The sequence below is a fragment of the Rattus norvegicus genome, chromosome 1 (genome assembly GCF_021556685.1).
Source record: "Rattus norvegicus strain SHRSP/BbbUtx chromosome 1, alternate assembly SHRSP_T2T, whole genome shotgun sequence".
Taxonomy (NCBI): Eukaryota; Metazoa; Chordata; class Mammalia; order Rodentia; family Muridae; genus Rattus; species Rattus norvegicus.
This window is the reverse complement of record NC_141534.1, coordinates 214,016,064-214,041,789: the sequence shown is the minus strand read 5'-3', so window position 1 is coordinate 214,041,789 and position 25,726 is coordinate 214,016,064. Positions and strand designations below refer to the sequence as shown.

Sequence of the window (25,726 nt, the reverse complement as noted above, 5' to 3'; positions counted from 1 at the left end):
TGGTTACATAAAAATGACTACAGCCACTGTCCCAGTCACCATGGGAGAGCAGCAGCCACAGCCCTGCATTTCCTCATGGCCCTGGGCTTCCACAAGGCCCACACATCAGCAAGCACACCAAGTTCTTGAGGCACACAATCGGGAAGTGTGCGGCTTCGCGCCCTACATACCAACATCAGTGCACCAAGATGTCCAAGGAGAAGTGCGCACTCAGGTTCATCTAGAAGAGGGTGGACACACACACATCTGTGCCCAGAGGAAGCAGGAGAAGCAGAGAAATATTGGAGGGATTAGAGCTAGGTGGGCCTTTGAGTTACCTGGTTGGGAAAGAGGAGAGCAAGGAGAGAGAGAAGGCCGTCATGAGAGCAGATGTACTATGAGCACAAGGCCAGGAGGAACAGCAAGTATCTGGGATATACCACTGGGGAGGTAGCCAGGCCAGCAGTAGAAAGGTAAATTAGGGGTGACCCCCAATAATTATCAAAGACAAGTAAAATAATCATAGTCTGGGTCTCATTTATTTGTAAACTAGTCAGGGACACGCTTTAACTGGTTGTTATTACCTACCAAGGATGCTGCTTCCTGCTCCCTCGCCCATGGGCTCATGCTCACCTAGCTTTCTTACATAGCTTAGGACCGCCTGCCCAGGGTATGGTGCCTCCCACAATGGGCTGGCCCTCCTATACTAAATAAGAACCCAGGTAATCCTCCACAGACACAGCCACAGGCTAGTCTGATCTAGCCATTTCTCTCGATTTGGCTGAATCCCAGGCAATACTACCTCAGGTACCTTGTCCTCGAAATTTGGAATTCCTGTGGGCCTCATCTGAGGTTGTTCCTGAGTTGAGACAAATTTAATGTCTGAACTTTAAGAAAAGTCCCCGACAGCCCCCTGACTAGGAAAGAGGCTCTCAGAATCCTCTAACATTCCTCTCGCTTACTAGGATCTCTACTAGATGAGCCCCTTTTTGCTGTGTGGCCTCAGACCAGTGGCTGACCCTCTCTGGTCCTAGTTTCTGGCTGAGATCTACAAGCTCAGTTCCAGCTCAGCCCTACATGACAGCCGCTCTGCCTGTGCATCTGTCTGGCTCAGTTCCAGACAGCAGCACTGCAGAGCTGTCACATGCTGATCCACGTGACAAGCGGCGGCCGGGGGCTCCATCCCACGCAGAAATCAAGGCCCTCAGTGGCCCCTCAGCTCTACACCTACCCCAGCTAGCTGAATCCTGCAGGTCTGTCGGCGGGGCGTGGGTCTGAAGGCCTCTCTTGCCCTCCCAGGTAGGCTGGGGAGCGGGGTGAGGCAGTAAAGAGCATCTCCCAGGTGCAAGGTCGGCACAGAGGCCCTGACCAGCAACCTCCAGGCTGGCCCAGGGCACCTGTGAGGAAAGACACTGAATGGTGGCCCAGGGCAGAGACACAAAGGATGTTTCTCCCCGACACACATGTAATCCAATCGCCAGCCTGTCTGCCCCAGCAGCGGCTCAGAATCATCCCCCTTTGCGCTGGCTCCCACAGGTGTCCCTGGAGTAGAGCCAGGCACAGCTCTGCACCTGCAGAGAAGTGGGACCCCAGGGGCCACCTCAGCAACACAAGGTGGCAGACAAAGGGGACGTCTTTGGGGACACACATCCTCAGCTCTACAGTGATAGGTGTGCCAGGCACATCCTACGTGGCCAAGTCCTGTCCCCTCACAGGTCCCGATTCGTTATTGTAAAATGTGAGGTGACAAGTCTGTGAGTGGGTTTCAGCTGGAGGTAGGTTGAGGGTCACAGGCAGGCAGAGGCCTGGGACAGAGATGGCCAAGTCTGGTCCTGAGACAGTATTTCTGGAGTCTGGGTCTGGCCTCTCCTTTTTTTTTTTTTTTTTTTCTTTTTTTCGGAGCTGGGGACTGAACTGAACCCCAGGGCCTTGTGCTTGCTAGGCAAGTGCTCTACCGCTGAGCCAAATCCGCAACCCCCTGACCTCTCCTTTTAACAGATAGGGAAATGGAGACTGAGAGTAGACAAGGCCAGGTGGGGTGTAGAGTCTTTTTGGATATTCCAGGTCTCTTTGTCCCTACCCCACTTCACACTGAAGTTCCTAGGCTGCAAACACTCCCACCTCAGCCTTCCTTTCCCTCCCCCACCTCCCTCACCCCACCCCAATCCACTATCCTTATTCAATGCTCAGAAGTGCTGTGTGACTCCGAACTGGTGCCTTTCTCTGGGCCCTACCTCCTGTTCTGTGGTCTGAGAGAGTATCTCAAACCTCATGAGATAGATGTTGTGGTAAAATCCCAGCTAGCAGCTTCCACCTGGCCTGGAGCCAAGGTCAGGCACTAGGCCAGGGCGGCCCCGCCCCAGAGGCCGGCATTGTTGGACCTTGCATAAGGGCAGAGTGCCAGGCAGAGCTGGACAGCCAGGAAGCAGTGCAGCTTGGCGAGGCCTCAGGTACTGTATCCCGGGAAGATGGGAGTAGAGCTGTTATTGATCTGTTCCAGCTCCTCTGGGGTGCCAGGCTTCCTGTCTTGTCTGGCAAGTGGCAGTTTCACACACAGGCAGCTTGTGTCTTCTAGGCCCTATCTGCCTGTAGCTTGAGGAGAAAAGGGAAGGAAGAGACTGAGGAGGAGGGCTGAGAGGCTCGGAGGGCAGGGCCCAGCTAGCTCCTGAGTCTGCACTGGGTTCCTCAGCCCTTACCCTCCTGAGAGACTCAACATCCTGTAAGGGGGATGAGGGACATGGCCGCCACAGGAGAGAAGGTCCATTCAGGCACTAGCTGTTTCCAAGGCACTACTACGAGGCAGGCCTGGCTAGTTGGAGACACTCCAAGGATCATAGGAAAAACTCTTCCTCAACAATACATTTAGTCAGAGTGAAAGAGAGGCAGCCACCCACCCCCACCATGCTGGGGGAGGGATCATGTAGTTCCAAGGACTTCAGATTCTGGGCAGCTTATCTATAGGGAGGGAAGGTGGGCTTGGTCCCCAGGCCAGAGATTAATTAAAGCAAGAGCCCCTTAGATTTCAGGACCTGACTGCCTGACCTACCTCTGGCAGTCCTAATGGAGGTCTCCACACCCTGAGACCACACCTTAACCTCCTGTCACTCAGATCCCAACCCTCCTGTATCTCAGGTGATGCCTTTGCCTGCCCGGAACCCACGTGGATTGAGGTTGCCTTGGACCCTCATCCTGGAATTCTTCTCTCCCAGTCCCTCTGGCACTCACTGACGCCACCATGACTAAGTGCTTCTGGGGGCTGTGCCTGGATCAAGCCTTTCTAAACCCCTGCCTTTGAGTTTCCCCAGCAGCAAGCACTACAAGTGCCAGCAAGACCTTACCCATGCTACCAATGAAAAAGGAGAGCCAAAGAGCCAAAGAGACCTGCCTGAGGTCCTCGAGCCTTAAATGAATTTGCTGGGACTTGTGCCCAGGTCACTGAGCCCCTGACTATGGAGGCCTGTGGTGTTGTTGAAGAAACTGAGGCAGGAAAGATGGGGGAGTGGGCAGAGCTTTTCCTTCTAGGAGCCCACTTGGGTAGGAGGAGAGCAGGCATGAGTGGGAAGCAAAGTCCATTAGCCGGACCCTTCCAAGAGTACAGGGCTGGGCACTTGCACGGAGGCTAAGCTCCGGGTGCTTGAGTGTTCACTTGTTCCCCATTTGCTTCAGTTTTCTAGATCACCCTGCAGTCCTGGGCATCCACAGCAAATGCCCATGCTAGTCCAGCCTACTACAGGCAGCACCTGTTTGATGAGACAAAGTCTCATTGTAGCTCAGGCTTGCCTCAAGCTCTCTATGTAGCCAAGGATAACCCTGAACTCTCTGACTTTTCTGCCTCCACTTTCCAAAGAATCAAATTCCATCCTACATGCGTACAAGCCAAGCCAAGGGGCATGTATATCTCCAGCCCCTTCTTAGTAGTTACTTTTATTTTTTGTATGTTTTTCTAAAACATTTGTTTATAGCTAGGCAGTGATGGCACACTCAGGACTCAGGAGGCAGAGGCAGGTGGATCTCTAGTTTGAGGCCAGCCTGGTCTACAGAGTGAGATCCAGGATAGCCAGGACCACATAGAGAAACCCTGTCTCAAAAACCCAAAACCAAGCAAACAACAAACAAACATTTGTTTGTGATGTGGGGTGGTGCATGCCACAGCATGTATGTGGAAGTCAGAGGAAGACCTTTGTGGGGTTGACTCTCCTTCCACCTTTATGTGGGTTCTAGAAAGCAACTTTAGGTTGTCAGGCCCTCTGTGACATCTTGCCAGTCCATAATTTGGGGGGGAGCTAGGGGTTGTTTTTGGGTTTGGTTGCCTTTTTAAAAAAGATTTATGTGTGTGAGTGCTCTATCCACATGTATGCCTACATTCCGGAAAAGGGCATCAGATCCCATTACAGATGGTTGTGAGCCACCATGTGGTTCCTGGAGATTGAATTCAGGACCTCTAGGAAGAGCAACCAGTGCTCTTATCCCCTAAGCCATCTCTTCTCCAGCCCTTGTTGTTGTTGTTGTTGCTTCTGCTTCTGCTGCTGCTGCTGTTTTTGACTGGGGTTTCATGTAGCTTTGGATCATGTGGAATTTACTAGAACTCATAGTCATCCTCTTGCCTCTGCCTCTCTACAGCTGGGATTACAGGCACGTCTCATCATCAGGCTGATTACTGCTTTTAGAGGGATTCCCCAGGCCCAAGGTCCTACTTGGACCCTAGGGAAACACAAATGACACAGAAACTCCCACCCAGTCTCAGGGAGACCCCTGGGCTCACCATCTCTGAATCTAAGCAGCTGGGCCAGGGCTTGGACAGAGCGGTATGGTGGACATCAGGAGGAATGATCGATTGAGGGCCAGAGACCGACCCAAGAGATCTGCTCCTCACACTCCTTGGGCTCTTTCTCTTCCTTCTGGTCCTGAATCTGCAGCTCACAAGTGTTGCTTCCTCCCAAGGACTGTCTGTTTCTCTCCCCACCCTCAGGCTGCTGTGTTCTCAGGTTCCAGGAACAGGGAGTCTGAAGCAGGCAGCTTCTGTGCGTCTGGACCTGGACTGAGGTATTCCCAGTGTGAGCATGTCCTCAGGCTTGCTGTCCTGCCTGCACCCTGGTGTTTGTTTCCTTCAGTGGGGTGAAGAACAATGCCCTTGCTGTTGTTGTGTTTAAAGGAGTCAAGACAGACATCGTTACTGCCTGAGCCAGGGTGGGATATCCCTGGGGAGCTGGGGAGGGGTACAGCCCAGTGGAGTTACACAGGAATCCCCAAGGGTATGTCCACTATGGTTTCCTAGTTTTCCTGTAACGTCTTAGTCTAAGCTTCTTGACTGTCTGTCGCCTGGGGTGACAGATGACCTTGGCTCCTCTAGCCCTCAGTGGACACACCCTTAGTCCACAGTAACCAACCTCCAGGGGGCATCATGGGCCAGGCTGACAGTCCTATAGGAGAGATGTGTGTACCGCTACCATGGTGAGTTGGTATCAGTGTTGCTAGGAGCACTTCTAGCGTGTTCTGCACAGACCTCACGCATGGAGCTCCATGCCTGCAGTGTTTGGTAGCATGCCTTACATTTTTGTGGGCTCTGAAGAGGCTCCCTCCAGTGAGCAGAGAGTGACTGTTGGGGTGTCATTTCTTTCTTTCTTTCCCTTATGGATACGTGTGTCCTGCATGTTCACATGTGAATGGGTTCACTGTGTGCACATATGTTTATATGTGTGTGTGTGAGGAGGCCTGAGATTGATGTCGGTCGAAAACCTTTTTCATAGCTTCCCACTTTGCGACAGGGTCTCTCAGTCAAACCTAGAGCTGGCCAATATGAGCAGTCTCGATAGCCAGTTTGCTCCAGGGTGTCCTCTCTCTGGTTTCTGCGGTTGGAAATATAGGAAGGTCACATGCCCACTGGCATGTCCTCGGGTCTGGAAACCTGAACTCTGGTCCTCTTGCATGCACAGCAAGGGCTTTAACCACAGAGCATTTCCCAACTCTGCCCGTGACTCGTGGCACTGACCTCGGTACTTCCTGAACAACAAATGCTCTGTACAGTAGTCTACTCCGAGGCCCTCTAGCCAACCAGGGCTCCTTCTCCCGTGGTGGCAGGGAAACTGAGGCAGGTCAGAAGAGGCTTCACTCAAGGCCTCACAGTTGGTAGAAGCAGAGCCCAGAGACACACTGATAACGCTTGGGGGTGGAGGGTGGTGCTGTCCCTTACCATCTCAGCTTGTCTTGTTGGAACAGGAGGTCTGGAGGGTCAATACTGGTCCCTCAACACAGACTCTGGGGTTGCTTTGGCTCCAGATTAACTGCTCTCCACACACCAGTCCCAAAGGCCTCCCAGGTGCTGCCCGACAGTAGCAAAGCCCTAATGCTCACCCTGGGCCCAGAGGCAGACAGCAAGGCCCCATCTTCACAGCTGTCAGCTAAGTCAAGCATGGTGCTGTGTGCCCATAAACTTAGGAGATATAAGCAGGGGGACACGAGTTCGAAGCCATCTCAGCCACATAGAGAGTTTCAGGGCAGCTTATCTCACAGTCAACCAAACCAAACCAAACCAAAACACCCAGGGCTGAAGAAATGACTCAGCACATAGAGTCCTTGCCAGCAGTGTGAGGACCAGAGTTCCTATCCCAGAACCCGGCTGCCTGGAATTCCATAGCCTGAAGGTAGACAGAGTGGAGCCCAGAGCGAGCTGTCTAGTTAAACTAGTTTTCCTTTTCGGACTTTTTCTTTGTATTATGTGTATGTGTAAGTGCAGGAGCATACAGAGGTCAGAGGTGTCAGATCCTCTGGAGCTGCAGTTACAGATGTGGGGACCAGGAATTGAACTCGGGCCCTCAGGAAGAGCTGCACATACTCTTAATGCTGAGCCATTTCTCCAGCCCGGGAATGGTCTTATCTGTGAACTCTGGATTCAGCTGAGAGACTCTGACTCGATAAGCTGGAGAGTGACTGAGAAAGACACCAGAATTAGTCTCGGGCCTCCACGTGCGTGTACGACACACAGAGGCAAAACTTTAAAAGACAAACCGACAATAACAATGACAAATCTCCACACCTCCAGCAACCGGGAAGTTTGGGGCACTCAGCCTCAAGAAACGAGTTAAGTAGCCACAGTGGGGTTGGCCTCCTGGTCCTGTGGGAGGGGACAATAAGTGGAGGCAGGCAGAGAGTAAGTAGGCTTCCATGCTATGGTGCCGAGGGGTCCATTGTGAATAAGGGAGCTTTGGAGTGGGCTTCTGGAAGGGGCTTCAGTTACACTGACTGCTGAAATCAGAGAGGAAGTGAGGGCAGAAAGGGCCCCCAAGGGGCTAGGCACCAAGTCTAGGAGTGAATTTGTCACAGGGCTCCTCTGATGAGCCCAGGGAAGTAATCAGGCCCCTCTCTGTCTTCCAGTCCTAGCTGGTGACTGCCTTTCACCCCGCCCTACCCTTCTCAGCTGTCACTTTCTCTTGCGTTCCAGCTGTGATCATGGCTGAGATGGGCAGGAAGGCCTCTGGGAAGCCCACACCATTCTTCCCTTTGTGCAAGGAGACACAAGAGTGTCGTCACAAAGGTCTAGTAACTCTGTCCAAGGTCAGCCAAGGTCTCTGAACTGTCACCACTCAGTGGGCTCCTCTTGAAGTGCCCCTGAGCTGTGGTGGCTGCAGTGGTGTCCCTCGCCATAATCCATTCCTGTCCATTCTACCAAGGCCAAGCAGTGGCAAGTAGCCCCTGGGAGGGCACTGAGCAGGAAGGGCCTTGGGTCAGAGCTAAACTTCCCTGAAGAAGCAGCAGGACCCTGGCTCTCTGGCCCATCTTTTTGTAAAAGATTTTACTTATTTATTTTGTGTATATGAGAACACTGTAGCTGTCTTAAGACACACCAGAAGAGGGCATCAGATCCCATTACAGATGGTTGTAAACCATCATGTGGTTGCTGGGATTTGAACTCAGGAACTCTGGAAGAGCAGTCAGTGCTCTTAACCACTGATCCATCTGTCCAGTCCATCATCGGGCCAGACTTAAAGGCTGGCGAACAGCTGTCCCCAAGCCCATTCTCGGCCCTGTAGCTTCCTGTAAGTCCACTTGGCACCAGGAGACATGTCTCTTGTGTCTGGCTGTGTCCCATAAGGACAGAGTCTCAATCAATGGCCACTCTTGTCACCAATGGGGTTATCCATGAGAGACCCTGGGAAGGCTCCGAGTCACTGGGAAGGGCAGGGGCTGAAGAGTGTCACAAAAGTGAGGGCAGCCCCAGCCACCTGATTCATACTGCGCTGTCCTGCAGAATGGACTCGTTTGAAGATAAGCTTCAGCAGCTGCGAGAGGCCTTCAATGCCGGGAGGACGAGGTCAGCTGAGTTCCGGGCTGCACAGCTGCAAGGCCTGAGCCACTTCCTCAGAGACAACAAACAGCAGCTGCAGGAGGCGCTGGCCCAAGACCTACACAAGGTGGCATGGGACAGGGACAGTGGGGTAGGGCTGTGTGTGCCCCCAGGTTGGCAAGGGTGGTACAGCTGGGATAAGGAGCACATCCTCCAGGAGGAGGAGCTGAAAGCCCAGGGGACTGCAGCTCCTTTTGTGAGACACAGCAGACTGTGTGACCCCTCCAGCTGTCCTCCATCCACCCTGCAGCTGCTTACAGAAAACTCGGTGTGTGCTTGGTACCAGTCTAGGGTCTGGAGAGATAGGGCAAAGCAAAGTCCCTGTGTCTACAAAGCTGACTTCCCAGGGGCCAGGCTGTGCATGCTGCCTGGTAATGTGTAAGGTTAACACGGACACTCCATTGTTAACAGGGGCCAAGCCCATGAAGCTGGTTTGTATGTGGGGGTCGAGAAGGGTTTTCTAAGAAGGGAGGAGAGGCTCAAAACAGACAGGAAGTAGGAGAGAGAAAGAGCTGCATGGACATTGGAGGAAGTGACCCAGCAGCATATGCAAAGGTCCTGAGGCAGGAGAGCTTGGTGTCTGTAACTGAGGAGTTACAGGAGCCAGAGTGGCTGGGGGGAGTAAGAAAGACAGAGAGATATGGAAGAGAAGGCCTGAGGGAGTGGGCCACACCCCGGAGGATTTGGATCTCTCTTGACACTATAGACATCACAGCCTCTGTACCCTGCAGGCTCTGTGGTTCCCTCTCAGTTCCAGCAGCAGCCATACAGGGCCCCCCAGCCTTGAGATAGCTGCCCAAGGGATTGCCCCAGGGAGTTCTTCTTCTCTACATCCCCTGTGGTTACCTTAGAGACGCTCCCCACCCCCAGTCCAGGACTCCTGGGATGGACTCCTGCAGCTTGTCACCAGCCCCGCCCAGCACCCAGGAGACCCGACCTTTCCCCCTTCAGCTCAAGTTCCACCTCTGCTTTCTCCTCCGACTCCAGAAATCTGGATCTTACAAAGGATGCAGCAGCCCAGAAAATTCAACTGGGTGCCTCCCTCTGACCCAGTCAGACTACTCACTGTCTCCACCCTCGCCAGGCCAGGCAGCATCTGCCCGGTGCTGTGGACATCCCCTCATCCTACCCCTGGCACTCCTCCTGCTTGGCAGTCACAGCCAGTTAGCCCTAGAGGAGGGATCAGAGAACTCAGTTTCTTGACTGGAGACACACAGCCAGTAAAAGCAGAGCCCGAGGAAGAGCCTAGTTCATAGTACCCTGCTCTCTTGAGGTCACTGTGCCCCCTGGGTGTAGACTGATTTCTTTTTTTTTTTTTTTTAATTTTTTTATTAGACATATTTCTTTATATTTCAAATGTTATTCCCCTTCCCGGTTTCCTGTCCATAAGCCCCCATTCCCTCCCCTCCCCCTCCCCCATACGGGTATTCCCCCTATACATCCCCTTTACTGCCCCCCCATATTCCCCTGCACTGGGGGTCCAACCTTGGCAAGACCAAGGGCTTCCCCTTCCTCTGGTGCCCCAACAAGGCTATTCTCTGCTACATATGCAGTTGGAGCCCTGGGTCAGTCCGTGTGTAGTCTTTCGGTAGTGGTTTAGTCCCTGGAAGCTCTGGTTGGTTGGCATTGTTGTTTTTTTTTTTTTTGTTGTTCTTTTTTTTCGGAGCTGGGGATCGAACCCAGGGCCTTGCGCTTCCTAGGTAAGCGCTCTACCACTGAGCTAAATCCCCAGCCCCGGCATTGTTGTTTTTATGGGGTTGCGAGCTCCTTCAACTCTTTCAATACCTCCTCTAATTCCCCACAAGGGGGTCCTGTTCTCAGTTCAGTGGTTTGCTGCTAGCATTGACCTCTGTATTGGACATGCTCTGAAAGTGTCTCTCAGGAGAGATCTATATCCAGTCCCTTTCAGCATGCATTTTTTAGCTTCACCAATTTTATCTAGTTTTGGTGGAGATATATATATATGTATATGGGCCACATGTGGGATAGGCTTTGAATGGGTAGACTGATTTCTAAACCCACCCAAAACCCCCTAGGGTCTCCAGGGGCTGCCAGGCTCACCATGAGCTGTATATGGCTGAAACTTGCTGAAACTAGGCTCAGCTACTAGGAAGCATGGTGGTGTTGGATAGCAAAGACATCCACCGGGCTTTGCATGGAGAATTCCCTTGCACAGTCTTGCCTGGCACTCTGAACTGCCTCTCCAGGCCTTCATCTTCTGCCACCAGGGCACTTGGTAATATTCCCCTGAGCTATGGTTAATCAGACAAGGAGAATTGTGCCTTGTGCCCCATGCTCTGTGTTCTGTGCTGTGCAGAAGCAGAGCAAGCCCTGACCAGCCACCAGGGCCTTTGGACTTGCTAGGATCTCTCCCCACTATGTAGCCTGCCTCCAGGTGCCTAAGGCTCCCAGGAGAGCGTGAATGAATGAATGAATGAATGAATGAATGAATGAATGAAAAAATAAAGAGATGCAGGACCTACAGGAAGGAAGCAATACCTGCCCCATTCAGTCCTGACCCTCATTCCTTTCTGTATGTAGTCAGCCTTTGAGTCGGAGGTGTCCGAGATTGCCATCAGTCAGGCTGAGGTGGACCTGGCCCTCAGGAACCTGCGGTCTTGGATGAAGGATGAGAAAGTGTCCAAGAATCTGGTAAGTTGGGGGGGGGGGGTGGCAGGTGGCTTTGGGAACTCCTCGTTCCCACAGTGTGGCTCCACAGAGCCTCATTGCTCACTCCGACCCAGGCCACACAGCTGGACTCAGCCTTCATCCGGAAGGAGCCCTTCGGGCTGGTCCTCATCATCGTGCCCTGGAATTACCCCTTGAACCTGACACTCGTGCCTCTGGTGGGGGCCATTGCTGCAGGTGGGAGAGCTTCACTTTCCCACAGTCCTACTCACTGGGGAGCTCCAGACTACCTAGGAACCCAGAAAGGGAAGACTGGGGACTGGCACCCTGCTCCTAGGTGGTCCTATCCAGCATTTCTGATTCTTCTTCTGAGGGTGGGTGTGGATACATACCCTGCATGGCTACCCTCTCAGCATTCCCTCTGTGCTGTCTACAGGGAATTGTGTGGTACTCAAACCCTCAGAGATCAGCAAGGCCACTGAAAAGATCCTGGCTGAGGTCCTGCCCCGCTATCTGGACCAGGTAAGCAAAGATAGTTGAGTTTTGTTTTTGTTTGTTTGTTTTTGTTTGTTTTTTTAAGATTAATTTATTTCGGGGGCTGGAGAGATGGCTCAGTGGTTAAGAGCACTGACTGCTCTTCCAGAGGTCCTGAGTTCAAATCCCAGCAACCACATGGTGGCTCACAACCATCTGTTATGAGATCTGGTGCCCTCTTCTGGTGTGTCTGAAGACAGCTACAGTGTACTTATATATAATAAATAAATAAGTCTTTAAAAATAAGATTAATTTATTCCATGTATGTAAATATACTGTCGATGTCTTCAGATGCCAGAAGAGGAAATCGGATGCCCATTACATATGGTTGATGAGTCACCATGTGGTTGCTGGGACTTGAACTCAAGACCTCTAGAAGAGCAGTCGGTGCTCTTAACCACTGAGCCACCTCTCCAGCCTGATAGTTGAGCTCTTATACTTGGCTAGCAGGGCCTCTTCTCAGTTGCATGGACTTAGCTACATCATCTTTTTTTACCCTCAGCTTCCCCTCTTGGATCTAGCCCATGTAGTCTGTCTCCTGAAGTCCTATAGCTGGCCCTAGCATCATTTTTCCTTTTGGTCTAGTGTTCAGTCATCCTGACCCCAGGAAGTTCTCAGGAAGAATTGTCCGTGCCTGGGTGAAGCAAAGTGGGTGGGACCCAGGCAGGGTGGACTACCCTTGGACTCAGAAGCTGGGTCTGAGGACCCTTTCCTACCCCCACAGAGCTGCTTCGCTGTGGTGCTGGGTGGGCCTCAGGAAACTGGGCAGCTGCTGGAACACAGGTTCGACTACATCTTCTTCACAGGTAAGGCTCTGGTGTGGCTCCAGCCTCCACAGACTTAGAGAGAAGGGAAGAATCCCATGTCCACATACACTGCCCTAACCTCAGCCTCACTAGTCAAAAGTCTGCCCCTCTAAAGCTTCTACTGCACCAGGTCCTGACAGCAGACACCCATGGCCTCCCTTCAGCCTTGACATGTGAGAGGCTGGCTCAGGCTGCTGAAGGGCAGTGGTGTCCCACCCAGGGTTGGCCAGCTAGCTAGGATAGGATTTGCACCAAAGCTCTAGGGAGAATATCTTACCGAGGTCACCTGCTGTTATGCTAGCTTGTCCCAGGTCCCCAGATATCTGCTCCAAGGGACCAAGACGAAACTTCTGGAGGATATAAAAGACAGGGTAGGTGGTGGGCAGTGCTTCCAAGGTCTGAGCTGGCTGGTTTCTGACTTGCATGAGGTTAGAGCCCGGGAGAAGTGGGCTTTGGAATATTTTCTAGACTTTGCCACAAGCCTAGGAAAAGCCCAGCTAGGAAGAGGGAAGGCTGCGGGACAAAGGCAGATTGGTCTTCCCTATGGGAAAAGCCATGGGGACAGTCTCATAAGTAGGCAAGGCAGGAGGCAGGGAGTGTCATCAAAGTCATCTCTACCCCCTCAGCCCAAGTAGCTCTTAGGTTTGGGTCCCCAGGGCCAGGTGCAGAGGCAAAGCACAAGGCCAGTTCCAAACCAGGTCCTAACAAACCAGACTGGGATCTTGATGCTAGATCCCATGGCTAACCCAGTCAGTCTGCTCATCTGTAAAAAGAACGCTGTCCAAAGCCAAGGTCTGCCTAGAAGGAAAAACTTTATCCAGCATACAGTCCTTAGTAAGGAGTGTTCATTGAACCCCCTCCTCCCTCAGGCAGGGGATCTTTGCTGAGTATATAGACTGTAGGTCATGTCGGAGACTGTCCTGGAGTTTGTTTGTTTTTTTTTTTTTTAATCTGTGTTTGAGGTGCTGGGAATCAAACTCACATACATGCCAAGCAAGTGCTTTCTACTGAGTTCAACTCTTAACTGGGTTTGGCTTGTTTTTTTTGTTTTTTGTTTTTTGTTTTCCTTCCAAACAAGGCCTCACGTATCCCAGGCTGGCTTCAAACCACTACATAGCTGAGGGTGACCTTGTACCCCTGATGCTCTTGCCGCTGAGTGCAGGGTTACAGAGGCGTACCTTCATGGCTGGCCCAGCCGCTGTTTGAGATAGGGTCTCACACTGTAGCCCAGGCTGGCACTGAACTTGAAGTAATCTTCTACCTCAGCTTCCTGAGCACTGAGATCACAGGCGAGTGTCCCTGTCCCCAAAGTGCCTCTGTGGGGTGGGAACTGGAGAGCAGAGAGCAAACAAAGACTGGAGGAGTTATGGTCTGGCAGGGAAGGGCTGGGACGGGCTGGAGGATGAGAGGGTGAGGGAAGGAGGAGAGGAGGCCTTGGGGAGTAAGTAGCCTGTAGAGAAGGAAGTCTAGGAGACCGAGAGGAGAGTCCTGAGCATCAGTCAGGCTAAACCAGCTCTGGCCTTAGAGGACAAAGAGAAAGACATTGGAGGTTTCAGGAGACGGCAAGTCCTGTGCTGGGCTGGAGAGTAAGCTTCAGGGTGGGCCAGAGACAGAAGCGGATACAGGGAGAAGCTGAGAAGCTGCACTTAGGAGTCATGGGGTCCAGCTTACTGCTGGGAGTACAGAATAAACTCCTTTGGAGCTCCTGTGCAGGGACGCAGGTGAGGCCATACGCCTAGCCACTTTAGGCCCTTTCCATGTACCCAGGGAACACTTATGTAGGCAAGATCGTCATGGCTGCTGCTGCCAAACACCTGACGCCCATCACCCTGGAGCTGGGGGGTAAGAACCCCTGCTATGTGGATGACAACTGCGACCCCCAGACAGTGGCCAACCGTGTGGCCTGGTTCCGCTACTTTAACGCCGGCCAGACCTGTGTGGCCCCGGATTATGTCCTGTGTAGCCAGGAGATGCAGGAGCGGCTGGTGCCCGCCCTGCAGAATGCCATCACGCGTTTCTATGGAGACAACCCACAGACCTCCCCCAACCTGGGCAGAATCATCAACCAGAAGCATTTCGAGCGGCTCCAGGGATTGCTGGGCTGTGGCCGTGTGGCCATCGGGGGCCAGAGCGATGAGGGGGAGCGCTACATTGGTGAGTCTCCCTCTAACATAGGCTGAGACCCTTCCAACCAGAGGAGCCCATGCTGGACTGCAGGTCTCAACCTATGTCTGAATCCTCCCCATATCTCTGAAGCCAGCCTGAGCACACAGCTCTAAGTAATCAGTGCCACAGCACCCCTATCAATGTGGGTCCTCAACAAACCCAGGACTCACTGAGCTGTGACCTCACTCTAGAGGTTCAGAGTGTAGCTTAAACTTCTGTTCTAGCTTTTGCTGTTCTGTGAGACTCCAGACCCCAAGCCTGAGGTCCTAGGAAGTCAGACCCTGGACTTACCTGTGTGCAGGCTCTGTCCTTACTGAGCCCCTCTTTCTGGACATGGTCTTGCCTATGGATGAGGCTGGGTTGCCTTTTGTATTGCAGCCCCCACAGTGTTAGTGGATGTGCAAGAGACAGAGCCCGTGATGCAGGAGGAGATCTTTGGACCCATCCTGCCCCTGGTGACTGTGACGAACCTGGATGAGGCAATTGAGTTCATCAACCGGAGGGAGAAGCCACTTGCGCTGTACGCCTTCTCTAAGAGAAGCCAGGTGGGATCAAGTACCAGAAGTGGGCTGTGGGAGGGTGGCAACATGCGGGGGGGAGGGGGGGTGAAGCTCCTCTGGGTAGTTACACGGCTTTAGGCATGGTGGCCTCCTGGTTTTCTCTCTGCCCTCCCTCCCAAAAGGCAAACCCTCCCTGGGCCCAACTATCCTGGATGCTATCACACCTGGCCAAACAAGTTTTTGAGATGAGGTCTCATGTAGCCCAAGCACATACATGATACATATATACATACAGGCAAAATATAAACATTAAATTAATACATCTTAAAGATTAAAAACAAACAAGTCAGGCTGGAGAGGTGGCTCAATGGTTAAGAGCACCGTCTGCTCTTCCAAAGGTCCTGAGTTCAAATCCTAGCAACCACATGATGGTTCACAACCATCTGTAATGAGATCTGGTGCCCTCTTCTGGTGTGTCTGAAGACAGCTACAGTGTACTCATATACATAAAATAAACAAATCTTTAAACAAACAAACAAACAAACAAACAAACCAGTCTATCCATAAGGGGGTGGGTTAGATAGCTGAGTCATTAAAGACTCTTCACAAAGCCTGGTGACCTGAGTTTAGGCTCCAAGAATCCTGTGTTAGAACAACCAATTCCTACACGTTTTTCTCCCAAAAATCTTCACATGAGCTATGACTAGTGTCTCACTAGTCTCTCTTTCACATACACACACAATAAAATTTAATAAAATTTAAAAAAAAACCCTACCAAATCAGTTACATACCCAGCTGTCACCGTTCGTAAAATGCAGTTTATTTATACAAAACTTTAAGTATACAGAAAGCTGCAAAGGCAGTAGTAGACTTCCTGTGTACCTCACAACCAGGGAGGTACAGCAAGCGTCACCACCACTGCCCCCCCATCCTTGCCACGGGTGCCCTGGATCTTGTGCTGCATGGACTCGGCCTCGGCCAAGGTCTCTGCATTGTCTCCAGTTTCCTGATTTCTCACAGCTCCATATCAAGGAACAGAATTCTAGAGAGAATGCCTCTAGGCTATCGCAGAGCCACACGAATGTGGGAAGTTAAAGGTTGCTTGAGCAAGGCTGTGTCTGCTAGAAGGCTCCACTGAGAGCTGTTCTGTCCTGTCTGGAGGATCTGAGCAAGCCTCCGTGCTAGCCCCGAAGTTGACAGTGTGCTGGAGCTCTCGCCATGGAGGGGTAACTACTGCAGACATGTTCTAGACCCTAGGGGAACGGTTTGTCTCCTGAGCCATTTATTCAGTCAGAACGGCCTCCTCTGTGTGCTTTCTGCTTAGCATTTTTTATTACATTTGTATATATTTGTGTGTACACACAGAGGTTGGAAGACAGCTTGCAGGAGTCAGTTTCCCCCTTCTACCTTGTGAATCCTGGGCCATCAGTCTTAGTTCATCAGCCCTGGTGGCAAGTGCCTTTGCCCCTGAAACACATCACTAGCCCCAGCTTTAAGGACAACTTTTTTTTTTTTTTCTTTTTTCTTTTTTTCGGAGCTGGGGACCGAACTCAGGGCAAGCGCTCTACCACTGAGCTAAATCCCCAACCCTGACAACTTTCTTTTTTTAACATTTATTTTTTGTGTGGTCGTCAGAGGACAATTTGAGGAGTCAGCTCTCTCCTACCATGTGTGTTCTGGGGATCAAATTAGACTGTCAGGCTTGGCAGCAAGAGTCTGTACCCACTGGGGCCATCTCAGTAGCCCTTTTAATGAGCTGAGGTTTTAAATAGCTCAGGCTAGTCTTCAACTACGTAGCTAAGGATTACTTGAACTCCTGGCCCTTGCACCTGCACTGGTGTGATTATGGTCGCATGCCTCCATATCCAACATTGTGTCTGACTATGCAAGCTTCTGGGCCGTCCTGGCTCTGCCCTGTAGCCAATTCCTCCCTTGTTCTACCTGAAAGTCTTTGCTGGGACTATCTCAGACTCACCTTCAAACTCAGCCATTCCTCTGTGGAACCTTTAGAAAACACAACAGCGCTTTCAGCAGAGAGGGCCAACCTCCCTCAGAGTCTTCTGAACCCAGCTGGCACTGGCCTGAGAACAGACAGTCTTCCAACCTGCTCACCCTCTGGTATGACTGTTGCTCTGGGTAGCCTCAGGCTGAGGCAATGCTAATACCTGGTAGGACCCACTTCACCAGACAAGGCCTAACTCCGAGTTGTCATCAGAGGGCATTAAGTAGGGCAAACCCATGTCCTTCCCCTTCAGCATCTAAGGGACCTACAGACTGGAGAAAGTCCTCCAGAAAGTCAGGCAAGGCTGAGCTCAGGTTGCTAAGCCCAAACCTGACTTTAGCGACCCAAACTGTCCCCACAGCTCCCCTTACTTCTCTTTCGCTTCTCTGGAAGAACTGTCTCATTTACAGTAAGACTCAGTAGCTACCCCATCCCCCTCCCTGGGAAACCTCCATAACTTGACACCACACTATTTCCCTTCTCTAACTGAGTAGATGATGCTGGCTCCCATGACTTATTCTGGGGCTTGTGTCTCAACACCCTAGGGACATATACAGGCAGATACATAGAGAATATGTCCTCAGGGTGGAGTTTGAGAGTCTGTCCCATTAGGCCCGTCTTGGACCTCAGGCCCTCACCAGAACGAAGCTCATCCAGGTGTGCTTTACAGGTTCCTCTTTCTCTCCCAGGTCATCAAACAGGTGTTGGCCCGGACCAGCAGTGGGGGCTTCTGCGGGAACGATGGCTTCATGCACATGACCCTGTCCAGCCTTCCTTTTGGAGGAGTGGGTAGGTGATGACAGAGCTCTGCTCTCCTGGGCTGGTCCCCCACCTGCATCCCCATCCTGCTACTTGACCACACTAACTGCAGAAGATGCACCCCACTCTCAGTGCCCAGTGCAGTGGCAGGAGCAGAAGCCCCTCTCCACTGAGTGTCCATCTAGCCTGCCTCCCTCCCACCTCTCTTCAGTCTGTGCTGGAACTCTCCAGATATTCCTGCACTAAACACGTGGGTGAGAAGCCATTGAGAGATCATTTTGGTGGGTTTATAAAAACACACCAGTTGCCTCCAGCCACTGAGTTCTTTGTCTCTCCCACAGTCTTGGGCCACCCATCCCCATAGTCCTTGCCTTCAACTCCATGGCAGGGCCAAATGATGCTCCTTCAGTCTTCCCAAGTCCCTGCAAACCCAGCTCTGGTTGTCTCTGTTTCCAGGAGGCCAGGGATGTGGAGATGCCCCATCCCCCACACCTTCAAACCTCACAGCTGTATCCCAGCAAGGCCACACGCATGTGACTAGAGCAGTCACTTCTCCTTTAGGCCTACTTCCTCACCGAAAGTGTCCTGGTCCTTCCACACGGCCAGACTCAATATCAGAGCAAGTGACAGCATTGCCTGCCCAGTCCTGGTCTTGCCCATTAGTCCTGCTCCCGTTCCCCACTTAGTCCTTTGTTTTTGTTTTTTTTTTTTGTTTTTTTGTTTTTTCCGGAGCTGGGGACCGAACCCAGGGCCTTGCGATTCCTAGGTAAGCGCTCTACCACTGAGCTAAATCCCCAGCCCACTTAGTCCTTTGTGACAGCTACTGAACTTGACCCTTACTCCACCCCCTACACTCATCCACTACACTGATTCCACATCTCTCTGGCTTCCCTAACTTTAACAAGTCAGCTTCCTTACTCCCAACTCCATCCAGGCCATGACCCTTAGAGTTCTTAGGTTGTGTGCTTGTCCCTTCCTAGACAGTAAGAGCTACACAGGTTTGGAGATGTCGCCACAACCCTAGAAAGAAGGTGCCACTCTCACAGAGAGCCTAAGGCAGGCACTTGCCCAGAGTGACATAGGTGTTCAGGACAGGGCCGGGATTCAGTGTTGGGCAGCCTTGGCTCCAGAATTCGTGCCCATGACCCCAGTTTGCCTGTTCTTCAGGACACCTGGTAAACTGGAGCAAGCTCAGTGCTCATCCATAATGCCTTGTGACTAGCCAACTGAATAGACAGAGACAGAGGCTAAGATAGCCTAGCTGTCAAAGCCAGGTCTATGTGATGTCCCCTCATTGGCCCTTAAAGACCTAAAAACCCATGTTTTGTGCTGCCCACAGGAACCAGCGGGATGGGCAGGTACCACGGCAAGTTCTCCTTTGACACCTTTTCCAACCAGCGTGCCTGTTTGCTGCGCAGCCCTGGGATGGAGAAAATCAACGACCTGCGCTACCCGCCCTACACCAGTCGCAACCTCAGGGTGTTGCTGGTGGCCATGGAAAAGAGATGCTGCAGCTGCACGCTGCTGTAAGCAGGGGTGTTGGGCCACAGGAGCCTGCCTGGGGCATAGCTGTGGAGGAAGTGGCCTGCCAGGGCCCAGGCCACAGAGAAGTTTGCTCAGCCCTTCTTGGGGCAGCCCTTCGCCTCCTGCGGCTCCCTTTTCTGGATCTTTGAATGAGAAAGGCTGAGGGTGGGAATGTGGGAAGGGATGCAGTGACCTGCCCATCTCCTCCAGTGCTAACTATAGAATCTGAGAAAACAGGGCACTCTGAATTACTCGCCTTCTTGTGGACAGTGCTGCATGGGAGCAGTGATATTTGGCACACGCCATACTCTGTGACCAGGCATGTCTGGGTCTTCTGAACCTCAGTTTTTGATCTGCACAATGGAGAGAAATGAACAAAACAGCCTATGGTCACTGGAAGTATTAAACTAGGAGGGCTTACTCCAAGCTACAGGTGTCTTGTCTCTTTTGGAGTGCATGTGCTGCCTCCATGGTAAGACTAAGATCCTCCCCCAGCTACTCATTTCCCAAGCTACTCCTCACCCCTCAGCTCCTCCAGCTACTCACTCCCCCCAGCTACTTCTCATCTTCAGTTCTGCACAGGGTATCCCCATCTTGCCTCATGCAGACACTCCTCCTCATTCTACCCAGAGGTGAAACATTCCACCAGTCTGAGCTCCATACTCCATGGGATGGTGCTTCCAGCCACTCAACTTCTAAAACCCAAATTTTGTCTCTACACCTGGCCTGTTTTTTTGACCAAGTCAACATGTCCTTCTTGGCCTGCTAGATTCCTCACTGCCACTTAGACACTATTCCCTAAGGGAAGCCTTCCCTGATCACTCCATACAAGACATGCGGATTGCCTCATGGTTCCCTAGTCCCAGGGGCAGACTTGACAAAAATCCTGCTACCCGCGGCCGTTACAAGGACCAGAAGAAGCCAAGTAGTTAAAGAGCTTATGAGCTGTCGCCATCTTTGCAGTATTTAAATGAGCCCCACCATTCCCTCCCCTCCCGGAAATGTACCAGCGTCCCAAACCGAGCTCAGGAAGTCCCGCCTTCAGCATCTCGGAAGTCAGGCGTATTAACCTCTCCGATACAATATGGCAGCTCCCTACAAAACTTCAAGCATCTGCTCCCATCAGCCAATTAGAGAAAAATATAGTCCTGGGCCCGCCTCCTGCAGCACCGCAGGCCAATCAGACCAAAGAAGGAAAGGGAACTCTGGAAAAGGCGTGAGAAGCTCGTCCAATGGCAGCATCCCGAACTTAGGCTCCGCCTTCCGGTTGACCCGCACCTGGGCCAGGGACGGAGCCGCTGCACTTCAAGGTGGGTGTCCAAGGCAAGGCAGCGAAGACAGGGGTTTGGGTGACGCAACGACAGGGTCGGACGGGTGTCACCACTGACCTCGTGAAGTCTTGTATCTAGCGGGTCGGCTCCGGACCTGCGGCTTCTGTGCCCTTTCGCGAACTGCGGGCCAAACGCCCGCACCCTCGGGCGCATGCGCTGCCTCGCCGGATGCCTTCTGCGTTCATAGGGTCAGAGGTCAAGGGGAAGGTCTGAGAGAAAGTGGTAGGTTGGGATCCAGAATTGCCTTGGGTCAAGAATTAGCCGACCCGCTACAGGTCAAAGGTCACAAGAGGGCGCTAGAGCGTTGGTGATGTGCCAGACTCTTGTTCAACATCCCCTTGGTTGCATACATCCCTAATTTTCGGGACCCCTCTTCCTACATCGCAGGCCAGAAACTGAGACCAAGGGACATCATTTGCCCAAGGTCACTCCGCAGGCTGGGGAGAGTTCCAGGAGGTCCTTGGGTTAGAGAGAGGAACTTGACCACATGATTATTATTCATGATTACTTCAACCTTTAAGGGTTTTCCTGCAGGTATTGCCTAGATTCCTGTCCTGGTTCCAATATCATTGGGTAATTTGGGTCAATCACTTAACATGACAGGGTCTGTGACATCTGGCATGAAGCCTGGCTCAGAGCTAATACACTGGTGGTGGTCAGGGAATTTTGGTGTGAACAGAGGGTAAGGAGTGGACAAAAATGGATTAAATAGGTTGCTTGGGAGCTGCAGAAATGGAACTTGGGATGAGCAGAGTGAGGTCAGATTGAAGGTTAGGAGTGCTGATCTTGACTGGTTTGGTATGTGAATAGGGTATAAGATAGGTCCTGAGGAGGGCAGTTTTAGACCCTTCCCCTCCCTTGTTCTCCATGTTCCAGATGTACCGCCTGAGCTCGTCAGTGCTGCCCCGGGCCTTGGCCCAGGCCATGCGCACAGGTAGGACTGGAGGCTTTTCCTGGGGATGGGGAACTGAGCTTCCTGGTATGAAATCACCTCTTCTCCTTGCAGGACATCTTAATGGCCAAAGCCTTCATAGCAGTGCAGTGGCCGCTACGTACAGTGAGTACCAGATCTTCTAACTTGTGGTTTCCTGACTGTTGTCACACCTGAGGCTAGGCAAATTGCTTTGCTAGGGACCCTCTGAGAGCTGTAGTTTCCACTCTGAAAATGAAGGTAGCCATCAGGAGAGAATGTGACTCACTGTCACTGTGGTGGCAGTCAAAGGAGGGAGGCATGTGATGGGGAAGAGCTGCTAGGTCCTGTTCCCCTCTATCAGGACCCACTGGGAGGACCCAGGACCCTTACTCCCTGAACTTGAAAAGCTATGCCATGTTGCACTGAGTTACCTGGCCAGAACAGAAACCACCAGCACCCGCCGGGGCTGCAGGCCTGTTTTCCTGGGCCCTCACTAAGAACCCACCTACTGGCCCTAGGGTTGAGAGTTGGGCCTCATCTTCCAGAGCCAGCTCCCTTAACCTCCCGCCCTGACCTCCTGCAGAGTATGTGAATATGAAGGCACAGGAACTTGATGTGGACATGAAGTCTGCGACTGACAGTGCAGCTCGGATTCTGATGTGGACAGAACTCTTCCGAGGTGCGTGCCAGGGCCGAGGGGAGACGTGAGAGTCAGGCATGGATGGCCAGGAGGAGAGCATCCCCTTACATACAAGCTCTGTGCTACTCACAGGCCTGGGCATGACCCTAAGCTACCTCTTTCGGGAGCCCGCCACCATCAACTACCCCTTTGAGAAGGGCCCACTGAGTCCGCGCTTCCGTGGGGAGCATGCACTGCGCCGCTACCCGTCTGGGGAGGAGCGTTGCATCGCCTGCAAGCTCTGTGAGGCCATCTGTCCTGCACAGGTGAGTCTGCCTTCTGACTACTGGGCCCTAAATCTGACCCTACCTCGATATACTCCCCCAGGAAAGTCCCTTCTTTTGTCTTTTGTGACAGTCTTACTATATAGCACCAGCTGTCCTGGAACTCACTGTGTAGACTAGGCTGGCCTTAAGCTCAGAGATCTGTCTGCCTCTGCATGAGTCTGGAGTACTGAGATAAAAGCATGCACTGTCACAGACATTGTCCTTTTCTCACTTGACCTAACCTTGACCCTGTGTGGGGGACAAGTCCTTCATGTCCAAGGGCTGAGTCAGGAAGCCAGCCAGGGGCAGGCTCCATTCCAAGCAGGCCACATGGCCTACTCATATCCCACCCTAGGAGTCAATAATCATGTGACATTTGGGCCTAGGGGCCATGACATGGTTTCAGGAACCCTGTCTGTCTGCCCATTCTGGGTTTGAGCTGAGGGTATGCAACAGGAGTGGCTGCTCCTCAGAGCCTGGCTGCTCCTCAGAGCCTGGCTGCTCCTCAGAGCCTGCCTTTCAACTGTGCTGGTAGGCGCTATACAGAATACCCGAGGTTGGGGAGACAGGAAGGTGCTGTGATGGCTTTGTTGTGCCTAGCACGAGGTCCAGCAGCTGTAGCCCTAAGACTGGCCCTGTGACATTGCCTAGCCTGCCATGCTTAACTCCAGCTCTGAGCTGTGCCCCAGAAGCTCAGTGTGTCTGGTGTGGCTCCTAGGTAGAGTGCACTCTGCACAGACAGGCTAGGCTCATCCCTCATATCCTCCCTGTAACTGCAAGAGTAGCCGGAGAGATTGAATTCCCGCCATTATAAACACAAAAGGATGTGCCTTTGCCGGACATGGTGGGACATGCCTTTCATCCAGGCCAACCTCGTCTATAGAGTTCAGGACATCCAGGGAACACAGAGAAACTCTGCCCCCCCCCCCAAAAAAAAAGGAAAGAAGGAAGGAATGAAGGAAGGGAGGAAGGAAGGGAGGAAGGGAGGAAGGAAGGAAGGAAGTAGTGGCTCCTGAGGCTCTACTATGAGTAGTGAACTTTCCATTAGGGAGTGTCACGTTTGTTTAAGGTCCTCCTGGTCTGTAGTTCCCAGGCTATCCCTTTTTACCCTTGCCTGGCATACAGCTGCCCCCCAGAAACTGAAAGTTAAGGATATACCTTCAGATTTGGTCTATGTCCTTCATTACTCTGTGAATGCAGGAGATCCTTCCATCTCTCTTGAGGCTTAAGTTTCTCCACCAAATGGGGATTGTTAGGAAAGGTGTTCAACACGGCAGTCCTTGGGTACTTACTGTCCAAGGGACCTCTTTTCAGGGGACAGAGCAGATCCTAGCCTTTTCCTGGTGGGACAGGAGGGTCACCTGGGTAAATGCTGAGCACAAACCTGGCAGAGACTAATGGGGCCACGTGAGTGGGGCTCATTTGGAGGGCTGAGGACATGAGGCAACCATGCAGATGTCCAGGGGGCAGATTGAGCTGTGATGGGCAGACCCAGGGCCAGGAGGGGTCTGCCAGTATGACAGTGACCTGTGGCCTGCCCCTCAGGCCATCACCATTGAGGCTGAGCCAAGAGCAGATGGCAGCCGCCGGACTACACGCTATGACATTGACATGACCAAGTGTATCTACTGTGGTTTCTGCCAGGAAGCCTGCCCTGTTGACGCTATCGTGGAGGTGAGTGGGCTGGGTGAAGGGCTAGCACAGAGGCTCCTGGGAAGGGTTTGCCCTGCTGACTGACTGACCTCCTCCTCACAGGGCCCCAACTTTGAGTTCTCCACCGAGACGCATGAGGAGTTGCTGTACAACAAGGAGAAGCTACTCAACAATGGTGACAAGTGGGAGGCCGAGATCGCGGCCAACATCCAGGCTGACTACCTGTATCGGTGACCGGGCCACCGGTGACCTTGCCACCTGGCCAGCCTTGTGGCCCCTATAGCCCATAAAGAAACTCTGATCCCACACTGCCTGTTGTGTTCTATTTCTAGGGCAGAATCTACCCCACGCAGCCAGGCCTCTGGTTTGCTCTGCCCAGACCAGATACATGTGCATGGCCTGCTGCATCCTTCCCTCAGTGGGTTCCAGTGGCTCACCTGCCCGCAAAATCTGGCAAAGGCAGAGCCCAGCCTTCCTCTATGGCTCCAAGCTACTGGGCCTCTTTGTGGTGGGCAACAGTACCCAGAACCATATCACACATCTGGGCTTCTCCCCACAGCCTTCCCACACCACGGGCCTGTTGTCCCCATTGGTGTCGGGTGTCTGAGAGGTGAGGTCCAGTCTTCTGTCTTCTCAGATCTCCATCACCACAGTTGTTTGAACTTGGATCCTTTCTGGCTTCAGGCCAGAGTCCATCGAGAGCCTCAGGAGGAAGCTGGGTAGGGGCTGAGTGATAAATTGTTCTTATCCTGAGATTGCACATCAAAGCTCAGTGCGGCCACTGCTGGAGGATAGAGTCTCGTGGATCCCAGAGTCATTGGCTAACCAAATTTAATCAAGATGGCAAGTTTCAGGTTCAGTGAGAGACCGTATCAAAAATGAGTAAGGCGGTGGGCAACCGAGGAAAGACATCTGCTGTCAGCCTCGGGCCTCCACGTGTGCTTGCACGGGGAGTGTAGCTGCACATACTTGCACCCAGTAACCCCCAAGGTCAGAATATCCTTTGGGGAACAGGAAGCCTGCTATGGGGTGACAGTCACAAGGGAATGACATAGGTCCCGCTGCCTCTGAGCTGGCCTTGCCTCTTGCTACATCCCCTTTGCCCACTGAGTCCCTGCCCAGGCTGCTGTGGGGGCCCCAGCTTCTCAGTTTGCAGTCCCAGCGAAGCTGTGCAGCTCTGACTCCTCCTGCCTGTGGGTGTTAGGTGAACATCTCTCTCTCTCTCTCTCTCTCTCTCTCTCTCTCACACACACACACACACACACACACACACACACACAGACACGCACACATATGTACACACACGTACACAGCACGCACACACACAGGCTGCTGCTGGTGGCTTGGTTCTCATATTCTAATGTACACTTCTACCACAGCAACCATGACAGCTTTGTAGCCCTGTATGTTCCCCCACAGTGAAGAGCACTGACTTGTGCCCCCTGGTGTACTTGTGTGAGGGTCCTCACACCAAGTCAGATCAGACCTGTGCCATACCTGCTTTCTGAGGATACCTACCCACTTTGACTCAGTTTCCAGGTTGCCCTAGGCTCCCATTCTTTACTCACACATACTAGGGCCCACACACACTAGGGCCCTTGTTTACTGAATGGGGTCCAAGGATCAGCAGAGCTGAGGGGCCCCT

At 52.5% G+C, this 25,726-nt stretch overlaps 2 protein-coding genes and 1 long non-coding RNA gene across 11 annotated transcripts; 2 read left to right on the top strand and 1 right to left on the bottom strand.

Annotated features, from left to right (window-relative positions):
- Positions 1-1,097: 1,097 nt before the first annotated feature.
- On the top strand, positions 1,098-19,665 carry Aldh3b1 (aldehyde dehydrogenase 3 family, member B1). Of its 6 annotated transcripts, XM_087562616.1 has the most exons (11): positions 2,382-2,429; positions 4,949-5,022; positions 8,225-8,387; positions 10,862-10,972; positions 11,065-11,185; positions 11,385-11,470; positions 12,207-12,288; positions 14,056-14,442; positions 14,833-14,999; positions 17,646-17,745; positions 19,055-19,665. In XM_087562616.1, the coding sequence occupies exons 3-11, from the start codon at positions 8,226-8,228 to the stop codon at positions 19,243-19,245; spliced, it is 1,407 nt and encodes a 468-aa protein (XP_087418742.1). In that variant the 5' UTR covers positions 2,382-2,429; positions 4,949-5,022; position 8,225; the 3' UTR covers positions 19,246-19,665. The 6 variants fall into 6 exon arrangements, with proteins under 6 accessions (XP_087418747.1, XP_087418778.1, XP_087418742.1 ...); XM_087562621.1 differs by lacking the exons at positions 2,382-2,429; positions 4,949-5,022 and adding an exon at positions 1,098-1,278; XM_087562630.1 differs by lacking the exon at positions 11,065-11,185.
- On the bottom strand, positions 19,116-20,733 carry LOC147997019 (uncharacterized). The gene is made up of 2 exons (XR_015652780.1): positions 20,247-20,733; positions 19,116-19,592 (listed from the first exon to the last, which is right to left on the bottom strand). It is a non-coding gene; the product is annotated as an uncharacterized LOC147997019 (long non-coding RNA).
- Positions 20,509-24,387, top strand: Ndufs8 (NADH:ubiquinone oxidoreductase core subunit S8). 4 transcript variants are annotated; one of them, XM_087547855.1, is made up of 7 exons: positions 20,509-20,792; positions 21,447-21,504; positions 21,577-21,627; positions 22,067-22,162; positions 22,256-22,428; positions 23,974-24,102; positions 24,184-24,387. In XM_087547855.1, exons 2-7 carry the CDS (start codon positions 21,447-21,449, stop codon positions 24,313-24,315), a joined length of 639 nt encoding a protein of 212 aa, XP_087403981.1. In that variant the 5' UTR covers positions 20,509-20,792; the 3' UTR covers positions 24,316-24,387. The 4 variants fall into 4 exon arrangements, with proteins under 4 accessions (XP_087403981.1, XP_087403984.1, NP_001099792.1 ...); XM_087547858.1 differs by having other exon boundaries at positions 20,509-21,104; NM_001106322.2 differs by having other exon boundaries at positions 20,512-20,549.
- The last annotated feature ends 1,339 nt before the right edge of the window (positions 24,388-25,726 follow it).